The following is a 15,272-nucleotide window of genomic DNA, read 5'->3' as shown; positions in this document are numbered from 1 at the left end:
TTTCCTCCAATGAACGCTGAGCTGAGAGTGCGAGAGGAGGCAGGGCACCACCCACGTGTTGAGCTGTGTGGGGTATAAGTAGATGGAAGTGCCTGGACTAGTGGCAGTTCAGACAGGGAATGAAAGCAGCTCTTTGCATCTCTAGTGAAAGCACTTGCGACTCTCCAAGTTTCCTAGAGAAGAAATCGTCGGGATTTTAGCAGCAGCTTTCAGCTTCTGTGTGCATTTGTATTTCCCTGGAGCAGAGGCTCTCAGCAGTTCGAGATTCTCAGCTCCGGACGAGCAGCTAGTGGGCACGCTTTCGGGACTGGACRTCTTAGTCAGCGCTTCTTCTCATTCCTGGAGGATTCGGGCTGTTTCTGGGACACCCTGAGCACGTGAGACGGACGTTTCCAGCTGCACACTGGGAGAAATCTGCCTACAGTTCTCTCTGGGATCCACGGGGACCAAACATCTTGCTCTGCGGTGATATCTGWTTTGGTTGTGTTTGTGTTGAAAAGTCCTTTGAGGGGGGTTTAGAAGTCTCTGTGTGTCTTTTGAGAAGTGTTGTGGTGGGGTTTTTGAGAGAAGGCTTGAGCGGCAGGGCTTACAATCCAGTTCTTTCCGTGTTTGACACTTGTWCAGTAGGAGCCATGCAGCTGGATAATGTCACCAATGCTGGCATCCACTCCTTCCAGGGGCACCGTGGAGTTGCCAACAAGCCCAATGTGATCCTGCAGATAGGGAAATGCAGGGCAGAGATGTTGGAGCATGTCAGGAGGACCCACCGGCACCTCCTGTCTGAGGTCTCCAAGCAGGTGGAGCGCGAGCTGAAAGGCTTGCAGAAATCAGTGGGGAAGTTAGAAAATAACCTAGAAGACCATGTCCCAACTGACAACCAAAGATGGAAAAAGTCCATCAAGGCCTGTCTGGCCAGGTGTCAGGAGACCATTGCCCACCTGGAGAGGTGGGTCAAGAGAGAGATGAATGTTTGGAAGGAAGTATTTTTCCGTCTGGAGAAATGGGCGGACCGTCTGGAGTCCATGGGAGGCAAATATTGCCCTGGGGACCATGGCAAGCAGACTGTGTCCGTGGGGGTAGGTGGCCCAGAGATAAGGCCAAGTGAGGGGGAGATTTATGACTATGCTCTTGACATGAGCCAGATGTATGCACTGACCCCTCCTCCTGGRGAGGTACCCAGCATCCCCCAGGGCCATGATTCCTACCAGTGGGTCTCTGTATCAGAGGATGCTCCAGCCTCCCCAGTGGAGACACAGATCTTTGAGGATCCCAGGGAGTTTTTGAGCCACTTGGAGGAATACTTGAAGCAGGTGGGTGGAACAGAGGAGTATTGGCTCTCTCAGATCCAAAACCATATGAATGGCCCAGCTAAAAAGTGGTGGGAATACAAGCAGGACTCTGTGAAGAACTGGGTTGAGTTCAAGAAGGAGTTCCTGCAGTACAGTGAGGGGACTCTGACTAGGGATGCCATCAAAAGGGAGCTGGATTTACCCCAGAAAGAGGGGGAGCCCCTCGACCAGTTCCTCTGGCGCAAGAGAGACCTGTACCAGACCCTCTATGTTGATGCAGATGAGGAGGAGATTATCCAGTATGTGGTAGGCACTCTCCAGCCCAAATTGAAGCGCTTCCTGAGTTACCCCTTGCCCAAGACTTTAGAACAGCTGATCCAAAGAGGGAAGGAAGTTCAAGGCAACATGGACCACTCCGATGAGCCCAGCCCGCAGAGGACCCCTGAGATTCAGTCTGGGGACTCTGTGGAGAGCTTGCCACCCTCCACCACAGCCAGTCCCGTGCCCAGCAACGGGACACAACCCGAGCCCCCTAGCCCACCAGCAACTGTGATATGAGCTAGTCCAACTGAGGCTGCAGTCTGTGTTATATGAAAGGGAGAAAGGGGCGTATTTAGGAAGCTTCTCCTCGAATTCTGGCTGTGGGGAGACATGAGGTGTGCTCAGTCCAACAGCCCACAGCAAAGGAATTAACTTTGCTTGCGGGGGGAGGGAGGCAAAGGGGAAGAGGCACCTTAGGATGTGGTTGCCCACCCACCTGAGCCATGCAGTATGGTGGTGCTGAGGATACTGCTTGCACCACTGTGGGGGACGGACAATTTTATGAGACCCCTGAAAAGAAACCAGAGACAATTCCCAACTTCAGAGGCAGCCGCTTGGCGCTGGCGGCTTTCAAGGACTTCATACAAGTGCAGCTATTGGCTGAGGGTTCCGACACATCTGGATATCTCCTTCTCCTTCTCTACTCCCTCTTCTGAAGAGGGATAGAGGGATGTCTTGAAGAGATGTCCCTGCCCTGACGGGAAACATCTTTCTTTTGACCCTTGTCCATTTCTGACACTGTGGGGCTTCTATTTGCTTGGCAATCTCCCATTCTTGTGCCAAAGGATGAAAGAAACTTTTCAAAAAAAAAAAAAAAAAAAATCCTAGGACTTCACAAACTTTAAGAAATATTAAAACTTTAAGAATATGAATTTTTTAAAGTGTTTTACATGTTTCAAGGCAACTACCTGCTTTAATGTTTTTACTTCCAAGAGGCTTTTACTGATTTACTCCTTGTCTTAGTTTCTGCAAACTCCAATCAAGGCCACTGCAGTGCTAAGGCAAATTTCAGCCCTTCTCTGCTCTTTTTCTGACATGTGATACTGTTCATTCAGTAGGAAATARTTTCAAATTAAGTTCTAAGCTAATTCATTGAAGAAGGAGGCTATTTCCTTTGGGAGAAGGGAGAGTGTTAAGGTAGAGAGAAGAAACATTAGAGTTATTCTGGGAGGGTGGGAGGAGGAAAGGGAAATAAATCCTTATGCTTTGAATAAAAAAACAAACAAACACATCCTAAATCCAGAGTAAAATATMCCCAGAGCAGTAGATTGTGTCCATGATGATGTGTGGAGACTGCAGGAACCTTTGCCATGCAAAAACAAAGGGAAGTTGAGAGAAGAGCTGTATGTCCCACCACAGCCTCAACCTGTGCAACACAAAGAAGAGTTCCTGCTGGCATAAACAGACTCAAAATGATCTTGGAAAGCCTGGCATCCCAGTTCTGGAGCATCTGAGGACAGAGTGCTTGTTCACAAAAAACTTACTGCAAAAGCCCYTTGCCATGACTTGAGATGGAGTTGGGCTCTGTGACATTTTCCACATTGAGATGATAATGCTCAGCAGTCACCTTGTGCTGACTAGTAGCTGATGATAAGACTTTGAGGCAAAGCGACTGTGAGAGAAGTTGGAAGTCTGGCTCTTCAAAGTTTGAGGCTGGATGCATCTTGAGGAACATCTGCATTCACCACCAGACCGAAAAGGAAATGCCTCCACCAGAGAACAGGAAGGATGCAGCAACTGGAGTGTTCCCCTAATGCTCCTGGCACTACCACAGCAGTGATGTGTGGCACCGGTGGCACAGAAGGCCTTTGGCATCCCTTCCTTCCAAGAGGCTGAAGGTAAGACAGCTCTCTGGTATTCTCCTCCCCGTATTCCTACGACCAAAATTATCCCTTGCCCATCCAGGAAAATCTTTACACTGAGATAAAAATTGGTCTGAAACTGGACAGGAAGCATTGAGAGTGACAGACTAGYGTTTAGGAGAAAGGGGAAGGAAGAATCAATCGAAGAGAAGTAAAGGATGGTGAATAGGGAAAATTTCCAAAGAAGACACTRTATTTTAGTGTGCGGTTATCTCGGGGCAGCTGAATCTCTGGTGCCTATTATTCTTTCTSATTAATATGAGGAAGGAATGAGAATCTTTTCCATTAGCCCAGACCAAAGACCTGGCCCTAAAGCTCTGAGTTTGAGTCCCCAACTGTGATAACACATCAGAGGTCCATGCAGAGACCAAAGGAGAAGCGTTATCTGCTCTGTGACCTTCCCTAAAAGTGAGTCAGTGCTGGGAACAGCAAGGGCTCTTGCTCAGAGTGAGCTAGTTTGGCAGCAACTTTATCTGTAGATGGAAGGGATCAGTTCTCTYTAATGACCTGGGATAGGTAGTGGAGGAGGAGTGGGAGTCACTGCTGCTGATGAGCTGGCCTTGCATCACAAGCATTATCCTTTYTGGTTACAGTGACTCACTCAGATCCTCCTCTGAGAAGAAATCACTTCATGGTGCTCAGGACTCGGAAGGAAAACCAAAGAGAAAAAGGCTTCAGAACAACATGGACCTGATGTCAGGATCCTCAGCCACCAGGTGCTGGATCCACTSTCTGAAGGAAAGATTGGCACAGGTAATTACCTCTCAGCTCATGCCTGTGGGCCTTCATTAGCCTCCGCAGGGATAACAAGTCCTCCCCTGTGCTCGCACCARAGATGCTGAGTAGCCCAGATACAASTGTCCATGCTGGTCTTGAGCCCTCAGCCTCACCAGTGGCAAGCAGCTGGCACCACCAAACAGGTGGAAATTCAGCTGCCTGCTGTAGGAAATCAAGCACCAGTCTCAGTGGTTAATACTCTGGGGTGGAGGTGCTTTGTGCTTTGCTTTCTACTGGACCATTGTRGAATCCTTAGATAGCAACTCCTACCAGGAACTCCCGGCCCCAACCATCTAACGGGCAGATAATAATCTCAGCTCTTGGGAAAATCCCTGTGTTCTCCACTTTGAATATCTAAACTGAGCTGCTGCATTTTTTTTTCTTTTACAGACATTCCTGCTGCTGTTGCTGACCTTCCTTCTCTGTGTCCAGGAGCCTTGTTTTCCTGAGAACTAAGTGCTACAGGAAGACAGAGTAGAAAGCTTTGTGTTCAAGGAGTGCACCAAAGAGCCACCCAGGCAGTGCAATCCCATGTTCAAGGTGCTGAGAGCCAGAMTGAAAGGGGGAACCACCTCTAATAGGATGAAGAAAAGGCTGCCAAGGGGCTGAGCTGGTCCAGGTAGTCCAAGCACAGAAGAAAAGAGCTGAGAGTGAAAAGAGAAACCAAGAAGCAGTACAAAAGAACCAAGTCTRGGCTTTGAGGACAGCAAGGATGCTGGAGCTGTACTGTCTGCCAAGATGATACCAAACCTATGTGATTTGGGGCCAGTGGGACTTATCTAAAGAAATTTTCATTATATTGTCAATTAAAAACCTTTCCTGATTCAGTTTGCCAGATGGCTGACCCTACATAGGCTATGAACCCTCCATGCCATTAATGCTGTAACTCATTTTTCCTGAGTTGAGGGTAGCTTCATTTCATGCGGGTATCAGTTTTCAAACCTCAAACAGCTCTGGGGGTTCAGAGAAGCATCTCAGAGGCCAGATGCTTGTCCGAACTGCTTGAGCTCGCACAACTGGGCCAAGCTGTCTTGCCAGAATGGACACTCTYGTGAGACAGCAGGTGCTTCCTGGGTCCGCATGGCCCAGAGTTACTGCAAGGGCTGGTGTTCTTGTGCTGGCCTTGGCATGACTGTTTCCATCCAGACCCAGGGAGTGCAAAGGTGCATGCCAACAGTGCAAGTGAATTGAACCAAGCCTTTTTTGCAAGACAGTTTTGGTTCACATCTCTGTTGAAGGGTCCAGTTGGTACCTCTTTCTTCCAGAGCCAACTGCCCCGGGTATGCATGCGCGYGTGTCAGTGCGGGTGTACGCGTGTTGAGCAATCAAATCCACCTAACCAAACTCTGTAGTATTTTGTTACATTAGAACTAAGCCAATGGGATCCAATGTGCATTCCAATAATGCTCAGCAAAAATGCCCAGGACCAGAAAATAATGTGAAGGCAGACTTCATAGGCATCATCCCAAGATCAAAAGTGTTTGATTTTGAAGTACTTAATTTCTACAGGGCCCTTTCAAGGGCCCTGACTGCCTAAATAGGCATTTACKTTTTCTACAGACTTCCTGGTTTTTCAACTAATTAGCCTGCCTGAGCTTCTTGATCATTTGGTCCTGAGGTTTGTACATTTTCAGCTGACTTTTTGGAGTGTGCAGAATTGGATCTTCTGTACTGGTTTTATTTCAATTATTGCTCCTAACAAACTGGAGCCTTATTTGTAGCACCCTAGTTTATATTACCTGACTCTCCAGGAAGGACTGGTAGTTTGCTCTCCTGTGGCAGAGAAATGTGAATGAAAAATATATGTGTTGTGTCTGTGATTTCAACCACTGGATTTTTTTTTTTCCTTAGGCAATTTTACATTTGACTCTGACAAAACTACTTTAGAGTTTTTATTTTTACTAGAGATATTATCAATTCAAATAACCTTGTACAAAAGGCAAATGCATTGAATTACTACAGGTTACAGAGGCTGAAGCCAAAGGTCTTTGTAAGCCAACATCACTTGCCCTAGATCTGACTGTATCAGACAGTTTATTCCTCATGTGTCATGTTGGAGTTACAAGATCACATCAAGCCACTAGAACCTGTCAATAGAATAGTGCTACATTATATTTGCTATTGTAGCAAAGCCTTTTGTAGATTTATACAATAAAACCTTGAAATATCTGCTTAAATTGCTTTGTGTCTTGCTTTCTCATCTTTCTTCCTTAGTTCATGGGAAAATTATGTCTCTCTCCAAATATTTCATGTTCCTAGCCATTTGGGCTTGTTTGAGTCACAAAATCCTACTGCCACATCTGAGACAGAAGAAATGGTCTTCTCTGCAAAAGTGAATGAGTGGCATCAATACGAAATGTACTGGGCTTGTTGAGAGGTCGGGTTCAGATGCTGAGAGTATGAATGAGTTAAGCTGGTTGCTTAGTCTCCTAGACTGTGAGTGAGATGTGGCTCATGAAGCAAGGTGAAAGGGTCTCCTGTGGGTCTGTGGACAGTACAGGGCTCTTGTCCTTGGATTAAGGTTGTGCTCCTCATGAAAGAACAACTAAGAGAAGTTCCATTCAGAGGGCAATCATATTCCCACCCACACTTCAGAAATAATTTGCACAGATGAGCTGCATCAAGTCAATGCAAGGTAGAGAAATCACTAGCCTGAATCAACTCTACCTGACATCCAAAGGGACTTTAGGACTTAGAATAGCCAGTGCTCAGCAGCAGGAGGAGCTGGGAGCTGTTATGCTAATGCTTTGCCACCTGGTAAATTCACCTACTGCAGGGATGTATATTCCACCCTTTGGGTTTGTTGATTATACAATATCTCTGGGTCATCGGGGCTGTAAGAAGAGACCAAGGCAGAGGATACAGCTCAGTGTCTGAAATTCTGAAATTGAAATGAATGCTTTTTCAATAGACTGGGCTCAGAGATGTGGCTCCAAAGACTTTCACTCCATGGGGATACATAACTCTGTTCTGTCTCTGTTTCCTTGCAGTTCAGAGAATAATTTGCACTTAGGGGGGATTAAGCTCCATTTTCTACTCTATCCTTGGTCTTTCCCCAGCAAGGAGGGTGTTAGGGCTAACAGACGCAACTGCTAATTTACTGGAGATCCAGATAGACTCACAATTTTAATAGCAGACACCAAACATGCATTGCCAAAGTTCCCTTCAGATATCCCTGTTTGGCTCAAGCAGCCCATGATTTGATGGACAAATATGCCTAAAGGACAGTTCCTAACATTTGTGTCTTCAGCTCCATTTACAGCTTGTTCAACCACAAACCCTTTTCAGGAGTGGAAAAGGAAATTTGAAGACACAATTTGGGTTCATGGCTGAATCTCTGTCTTTGTGCACCCAATAGTGTCAATGATGAACAAGCATTGAGGGATTAGCCCCCAAATGGTGTGCARCCAGAGCCACCTCATGCCGGGAGAATGTAGGAGAAACGAGGCAAGAAGAGCACAGGGTTAGACTTTGTGTGGTCCATGGACATGGCTGAAGCTCTCACTCTTCAGCAAGGACCAACCCCACACCTTGCAGAGTGAAAATCCAGAGCAGCTCAGCTAGAGGTGCTGAGCTCTTCCAGCAGAGGGGGGCAGAACTCCACTGTACGCAGTGGGAATTAAAATTAAAAAAAAAAAAAGAAAACATTGTAAAAGAGAAAAATCTGTTGTCAGCATGATCCGTTCCCTCACTACTCACTCCTACAGCTTCAGCAATACATGACCAGTGGTTGCTTCAGTGGAGGAAGAGCAACACAAAAGTCACAGTGGGAGGTGAGGAAGACTGATGGTCAGGTTTTGTTGGAGAAAGATGGAGTGAGTGGAGATAACATACTAAAGGGGAAGGAAATACCTGACAGTGCAGGCTAAACTTGGAAGATTTCCAATTTTGTTCCAGAGCCTTCTGGATTTGAATCCAGTATTTTTTATTTACTTTCCTCCTGACAGCTCAGGCTGTGAGAGTCGCTGGGTCTACGTCTTCATTTAATGAAGAAATGCTTTCTTACTGCTCYTGACTCCATCAGTAGGGAGTCACTTGGGACATATACAGCTAAGGGATGGATTAACTGACTCAAACCAGTCAAAACCCTCTCCAAAATCAAAGTGGGAACCATCCCTGTGTTTGCTGGGGCATGATCCAAAGCACAGAAATATTCAGAAATATCCTTCTGCTGATGGAGAAAAATACAGGATCAGGCACTTACAGTGTTAACTCATTCTTGCTTGATAATGCTTTCATCTTTGTGGATTTTTTTCCCCTCTTTATTGTAACCATATTGATGAGTTCCTAAATGTGTTTATTCAGGACAGCTTGAAGAAAATGCTAATACCGACTTTCTCAGAATATTGCACTCATATGAAATATTTGTTCTCCCTTTTTTCCCTCTCTCTCCTTTTTAATCAACGTGATGGCATTGGTCAGTCATGTAAATCATATTTATTGACTGTTCAGGCAGGTGGGTGTTTGTGCACAGCCTAACTGCTCCCCTGGAGCCACTTTTTCCAGCAAAGAAATGTGTAATTAGGGAGGTTGTGAAACTTTCATTATTGACACAATCGGCTGTAATGGCTCCACTTACCATGTCAATATGATGCTCTGGTGGGCTCTGGGTACTCACYCTGATCACGCAGTTGGACATTTTCTTAGACCTATTCCCACAGATACTRGAAGTAAGGCACTCCAGGCAGGTGACACTGTTTTTACAACCAATATCTAATGATTAAAAACTGAAAGGAGTATTGCTTTGTGCAAAATTAGGCTGAATTTAACAAGCAGTCCTGGGTGAAAAAAYGTGAGTGATAATTATCTAAGGGGCAACCATTTTCTTTATTTTTTAGGCTATATTTCTGAAAGTTCAGTTGATCATGCTGTGCCAACGTGCCTTTCAATCTTTCCCCCCTGCATATTTAATAACTTTCAGCCTGTTAACTTGCATCACAGAATAACAGAGACTCTCAAAGTCACTAAATGCCTACGTGTTTTCAGATACGGAGTTGCTGAATAGAGGGCAGTCCTTCCATTGCTCCCCCGTAGGGACGGGCTGAATGTGCTCAGTCGATATTAGGCACAAAAGGACTCAAGCATAAACTGTAACTCCTCAGAAAATCAGGCTTCATTTAGTCCTGCATCGTACAGAATGGCTTGACAGCATTATGTGTTTCTTTTTCTAAAGGAATAGCATCTTGACATTTTCAAAAAGAACCTTTTTGACTTTTTGTTTTAAAACAATGTCACTTAAAAACTGACTCCAACTTGAAAAAAAAAACAGGAGAAATAAAGGAAAAGAGAAAAATTAAAAGGGTTATAAAACTCAAAAATGGATTAGAATAAAATGTTTTGGGCTCAGAAGCACCTGTTGAGTTAGTGTAAAATGAAATTTGGTGTTTCATCTTTGATTTATTCTCTCAAGGTATTAGTAGTTTCTTTTCTAACTTGATCTTGATACATTTCTACCTCTCCTAATTTGACTACTGATATATTAAAGAAAAAAAACTAAATAAGAAACCATCCATTATTTCCATAACTGCAATAAATATACTTTTTGTGCGAGTATGCTGCATACTTCAATGAGGCAGGATTTTCTGAGCATCATAGAAACAGTGTAAATCCTTTTCTTACCCGAAGCAGAGTCATTCTCACAGAAAAAGCCAAAGCAAAATCCTTTTTTGCAGCAAGAGTATAGTGCCTCTGACACATGACATAGGATTGCTGCCAATTTAGTCACCAGCACAAGCCAAATTTAAGTTTGTGACCTTAAGGCTGACCTCACCCTGGGCAGCAATATCAGTGCAGTCTCCTAGGCCACCTATGCTGATGTTCAGTTATAGCCTGCCCAGAAATTCAGGATCCCTTTCTAATCACTTCATTTGTTCATTTGTTCAAGACAATGTCCTGGGAAGTTGGTTCCCTCATGGGAATCCACTGCCAGAAATATTTTCCCCATCTTGTTTTCCCAGTTATCCATGCCTTTTCCAAAAATGTCCTTTAGAAACTCCCATGCACTATGGAGACTTTCTCATACTATGCAGTGTACATGGTCCTAGAAACATATCCAGGCAGAAGGTAACGCCAAAGTAGACTTTCTAGATAGCACAGGGGTTCCTTTATCACTTCTCTGGTGCAAGAGGATTCTGGGAGGACTTTAGATACCAGCAAGTCTCCAGGGCAGAAGGAGGTATGTTGGAGTCCCTCAACTCCCATTTGTATACCTAGTGGTCTTCTGGACTTGCTATAACTCACAGTGGTCACCCTTGGTTCCCACAGCTCAATTGTCCTCTCAGCTCCCTGCTGGACTTCTCTTTGGCATCTAGAATGCAGGAGAAGAACTAGCTCATCAGTCAGCACCCCTTCCCAAAACACACAGTTCAGACAAGCCTCATACTCCATGCATTAGTTTCCAAGCTTTCCACGATGTTATCTGTATCTCTGAAAGAAACCCATCAATGGGTCAGCAGGAATAATGAAGTTTGCTAGAACATCACAGCTGTAAAGGGTTTTTAGTTTGATGGAGTGGCAAGGCCATATGCACCAAGAGGGCCCAAGAATGAGGTTGATCTCTTCTAACTTAAGATATTTATAAAATGAACATCTCTAACAGATCTCAAAGCTCCCACAATAGTCAATGAAGAGAAATGGCATTTTAGGGAAATAGACACTGTATCCTAAAGTGACCACTGAAAAGTTATGTTCTATAGAAGATATACATTTGTCTCTCAACTATCTGGGCATATTTTGGGAAGCCTGCAATACTATTCGAATAGCAGTGCCTCTCATTTTTCATGCAACATTCATTGCTGTTTGTGAACTACTATGAAAGTCTTTTGGGGCGCCTTTGTCTACACGACAAGGTGAGGAAATTCTAGTTAACTTGTGAGGTCCTTTTCATCTCGAACAGTCCTTATGTCACCAGAGATCACCTTTTATAAATTCTTGCCTCAGCCAGTCCGCTGATCAAATATCACCTCAGAAACATGAATGCCTGAATGGAAATCTGTATCTCTGTCTCCACATCCCAGATGGATTGAGCCAGTCTAGAGGCTGGAATTTCTCCTTACAGCCCTTTCATCTGAAGGTCATGCTCATGAAACACTTTCCCTGCATTGGGAAATTCATCATCCCATGCTCAGTTTACATGAGGAGATAGATGGTGTGGATTACCTGACCAGCACCAGGGCAGAAAAAGAAACTGGTTGGGGACATCTCTACCCCATGTCTGCTCAGGTGCTGGCAGTGATTCTTAGTTGCCTCTTATTGAGATATCACTTCCATTGCATGCACCCACCTAACACAGATCATCCTCATGGTATAGATAGAAAACTGAGGCACAGACCTGAATTATTTGTCARTGTTAAAAGCAGAGGACAATGTAGGGTTTTGCAGGCCAGTATCTCAGTCCCTGCTCTACGCTTTCAGCTGTCAGTTTCCTCTGAAATCACTATGGCCTCCTTTCTCACTGCCATTGAAGGCTCCTGAATATCCTTGTAACCAAGTAGAAACTATGCCCTAATTTACACTATTCCAAAGTCCCTTATTTCTAAAGCTGCCTAGGCCTTCTCTATACAAAAACTTTCAGGAAGCAAATTCAGTCTGAGTCAAGGCATGACTTTAGAAGAAATTATGGAAATTACTTGGAAGATATTAAGCCTTGTAGCTTCAATGTTCTTCAGAATTAAGATGGTGTTAACGCAGTGTGGCTGACTTCTCTTTAACTTGATCAGAGAGGCACATCTGGAAGTAAATTAACGTCATCTGAATTAATGTCTACTTTGATCCTCATTAGGTTTGTCCACATAAAGCATTTAATCCGTGGATCTCAATAACAGGCTGTGGCATTTGGACCCATTAAGAAGTTGATGGCTCCTTGATGTTGTTGAAGTTGATGAGAAGTGAGGATGAACTGTATGCATACATCCCTAGGCTGTCCTAACAGGATATAAAATAGAAGCAATTAAACCTTATTTTGGGAGAAAAGAGAGCCATCACTCTCCTTTCTATATAGATGGTTTCCTGTTCTTTCTCTGTCAAGGAGGTGTCAAGGGGACTGGAGTGCTGGAAATCTGCACAGCAGATGCTGGGAAAACAGGCTTTCAAGCCCACAAGCTTATCATGGTGCCTGATACATGCCTTGCTAAGACCAAGTTGCTAGGGTCTCTTATTGCATAGCTTGTGAATAGGGAAAGTAGGTTTCTATAATTACTCTGATATGTCCAGTGATGAGCATCATTGTGGGGCTCTGCTGGAAATATTTAGGTAGAACTGGCTATTAAAATCACAGCTAGTTCCTGAACATTTTGCTAAAATCTACCACCAGTAAGCTCTACTCCCTGACATGGTTGTCCCTTTCTTGGGGACATCACTTCATCGTGGAGAGAAAGGCCGTCATCTTTTTCTCTTTCTCACTAGTGCTCAAAGCCATGTGCACCTCCCTATGCCAAGAGCACTGAAATCTTCCCAAGCACTGCTTTATGTGTGGAATCAAGTGCATCGTATTCATCACAAAAGCTATGGAGAGCCAACTTCAGATCAACAAGCACACATAGACCAAAGAAGGAAGATCAAGTAAAAGTTGTATGCTACAGGATTTTCAAACAAGACACAGTATTTGACTAGCTAATACAGATCTTTTTGTAGAATATGTCCCCAAAATCTATTAGAACCATGCAACCCCCCCCTTTTTTTTTGTAGGAATTTTCAGGGAAGGGGGGTTGTAGCTATTTTAAATCAAACTAGTTGTCATATGAACACCTTCAACATCTCCATTGTACTTCCCTTCATGAGTGAAAATGGCTGGCCAAAGAGGAGGTTGCCAAGAGTCTGTGCAGAATGGGGACCTGAGTGCATCTGATGTTGCTTGGAGCCACCCATGAGAAAATTGAGATATTTGTCACTTTTATTAGCAGAAATCACTGTCTGATAACACTTCTGGCAATAAAGTGGACCTCTGCTGGATAAGAACATGCAGTATAAAGTAGAGCCTAGAAGCAAAGAAGGCAAACAGAAACAATCTGCCTGGTAAAGCTATTTTTTCACCCATTTTACCCATCCCTCCTAACCAGAGCTATTTCTTCAGAGCCTGGATGTATTCACAGCTGGAGATTCAAAACCAGCATCACACTGGGGTGATAACCCTGGGAGTTGGCCCATTCACCACCCAAGATGTAGCTCCACTCTCTGGGCCTAGTCCATCCCACACTCTGCACAGTATTCATAGGGAAAAAAGGAAAAAAAGAAAAAAAAAAAGAAAAAGGATTGTATTCAGGGAAAAAAAGAAAAAAGGCAAGCAAACAAACAAAAAAAAAAACAGTCAAGAATTTATCTGGTCCTTTCCACCCTGTCATTGCTTTAGGAGACCACTTCTTTCTGCTTTCATGGAAAAGCCTTCTAAAACCACCTACGACTCATTAAGTCACTGCTTAGTCTAGATTCCACTCCAATTCAGATCATGAAAAGCAATCAAATGCCTTTGTTTTCTCCTCCTACTCAATCTTTTCTCTAATAATCAGACTGTAAACTAACCATTTGCCTGCAGTTTTACCTGGTTGTTGAAATCAAGACAGGTTCACAGACTCCAAAGCAGTCAAGCCAGCATCTTTTCCGTGGCAATGAGAACTTAAATATATATATATATATATATATATATAAATTTAAAAAACAAATAAAATAATAAGCCTCTGAAAAGCTCAGCATCCTACCACGAGAGACTTTAATCAATATTCAGAGCTTGTTTCTATGACGCTGAGGCTTTACCTTTCAGAAGGTAAAGTTGTCAATCAGGATTTTTTGCTGCTGGAAGCAAGTCCCAAGTCTCTATGGAAACAAGACAGAGGTGACAGTGCCTGTGGAGAGGCATTATGCATAGATTCCTGTCCTGGCAGTTTACATTTGCACAAGATATTATCATCACCTGAATTCTAGAAAATCAGAAAGTACTTGAACTTCCATGGAATATACAGCTTGCTGCCATTGTCCCATCCCACCCCTCCCATGCCCCCCACCCCCTACCTCCTTCTCTCCCCTCTAGCCTCAGTCAAGGAACTGTACTGACCGGTTTTATTTATTTACTCTCTTTCTAGAAATGATTAAATTATTGATACAAATGGAAAATGGATCTAATGACTTCCTCCATGGAGGGTGTTAGGGGATAAAGAGGATTTGCAACTTCCCAAGACGGATTTACAAGGGGAGATACAAGCAGAGAGGATGGTGTAGGAGTAGACACTGCATTAGGGTGCCCCATGTGGCATGCCTATTTGGGGGGACAACATGATAAAGAAGTCTCCCTGCCACAAGAAACTTCACATCATGGCTGCTTCCAGCCCTGGTTTCTCTGAAACAAGGCCCCAAATTTACTTGTTGGGCAAAGGACCTCGGGAACCTCCAGGATCTCACCCTGAGCATTGCTTAGGAGAGCACTCCTGTTGCAGCTCCTTCTCTGCTGCTTCGCTTCTGTTGCCGTCAGCCAGCCAGGAAAGTCTCCAGAACTACTCTGTGGGTGGGTGGTTTCCCTTCCTCTTTTGTTGCTCAGCTGCTTGCTTGTTGGGCAAGGGAAGAAGAGAAGTCTGGGTTTTTCTGGGCATCCTGGCTAGATCTGAGGAACTGAAGGGATGAATTTACCACTGGAAGAAATTCAGGACTTGTTCTGTGCCTCCCACTGTGGAGTCTGGGATTTGAACTGGAGTTTAGCTGTGCATGAGGTTGAAAGATTAGGGTTATATCTTCAAATTACATAGTAGAAAACTCCCACACTGTAGCAGCCATAAACACGTACGTGTCAGGGAGACYGCGGAGTGTGAGATGGATACGAAGGGGACATAGTGAAGGGCCAGGCATCAGACAAATCTTTCACCTCCATGAGGCTCAATTTGACTCCTTCTCTATTAGCACAACTGTCTTAGGGGCTGTGCTTTAAACAGGGTCACTGCAGTGGGCCAATCCATTTTCTTCACATTGATTTTACTTGTCCATTAAACACACTTTCTGCACCAAGACTTTCTCACCACTTGTTCCTTTCTTGTCCCGTTCT

The 15,272-nt window shown here is 44.3% G+C and overlaps 1 protein-coding gene and 1 long non-coding RNA gene across 2 annotated transcripts; both read left to right on the top strand.

The window, feature by feature from the left end:
- Positions 1-632: 632 nt before the first annotated feature.
- On the top strand, positions 633-2,248 carry ARC (activity regulated cytoskeleton associated protein). The gene has a single exon (XM_085298713.1). It carries the CDS (start codon positions 633-635, stop codon positions 1,845-1,847), a length of 1,215 nt encoding a protein of 404 aa, XP_085154839.1. The 3' UTR covers positions 1,848-2,248.
- A 1,922-nt stretch (positions 2,249-4,170) lies between these two features.
- Positions 4,171-5,076, top strand: LOC146599338 (uncharacterized). The gene is made up of 2 exons (XR_014895041.1): positions 4,171-4,225; positions 4,640-5,076. It is a non-coding gene; the product is annotated as an uncharacterized LOC146599338 (long non-coding RNA).
- The last annotated feature ends 10,196 nt before the right edge of the window (positions 5,077-15,272 follow it).

This window comes from Rhea americana, unplaced genomic scaffold, assembly GCF_003343005.1.
Source record: "Rhea americana isolate MKP2758 unplaced genomic scaffold, rheAme1 scaffold_140, whole genome shotgun sequence".
NCBI lineage: Eukaryota > Metazoa > Chordata > Aves > Rheiformes > Rheidae > Rhea > Rhea americana.
The sequence above is the reverse complement of the archived record's forward strand: the minus strand, read 5'-3'. Positions and strand labels throughout refer to the sequence as shown.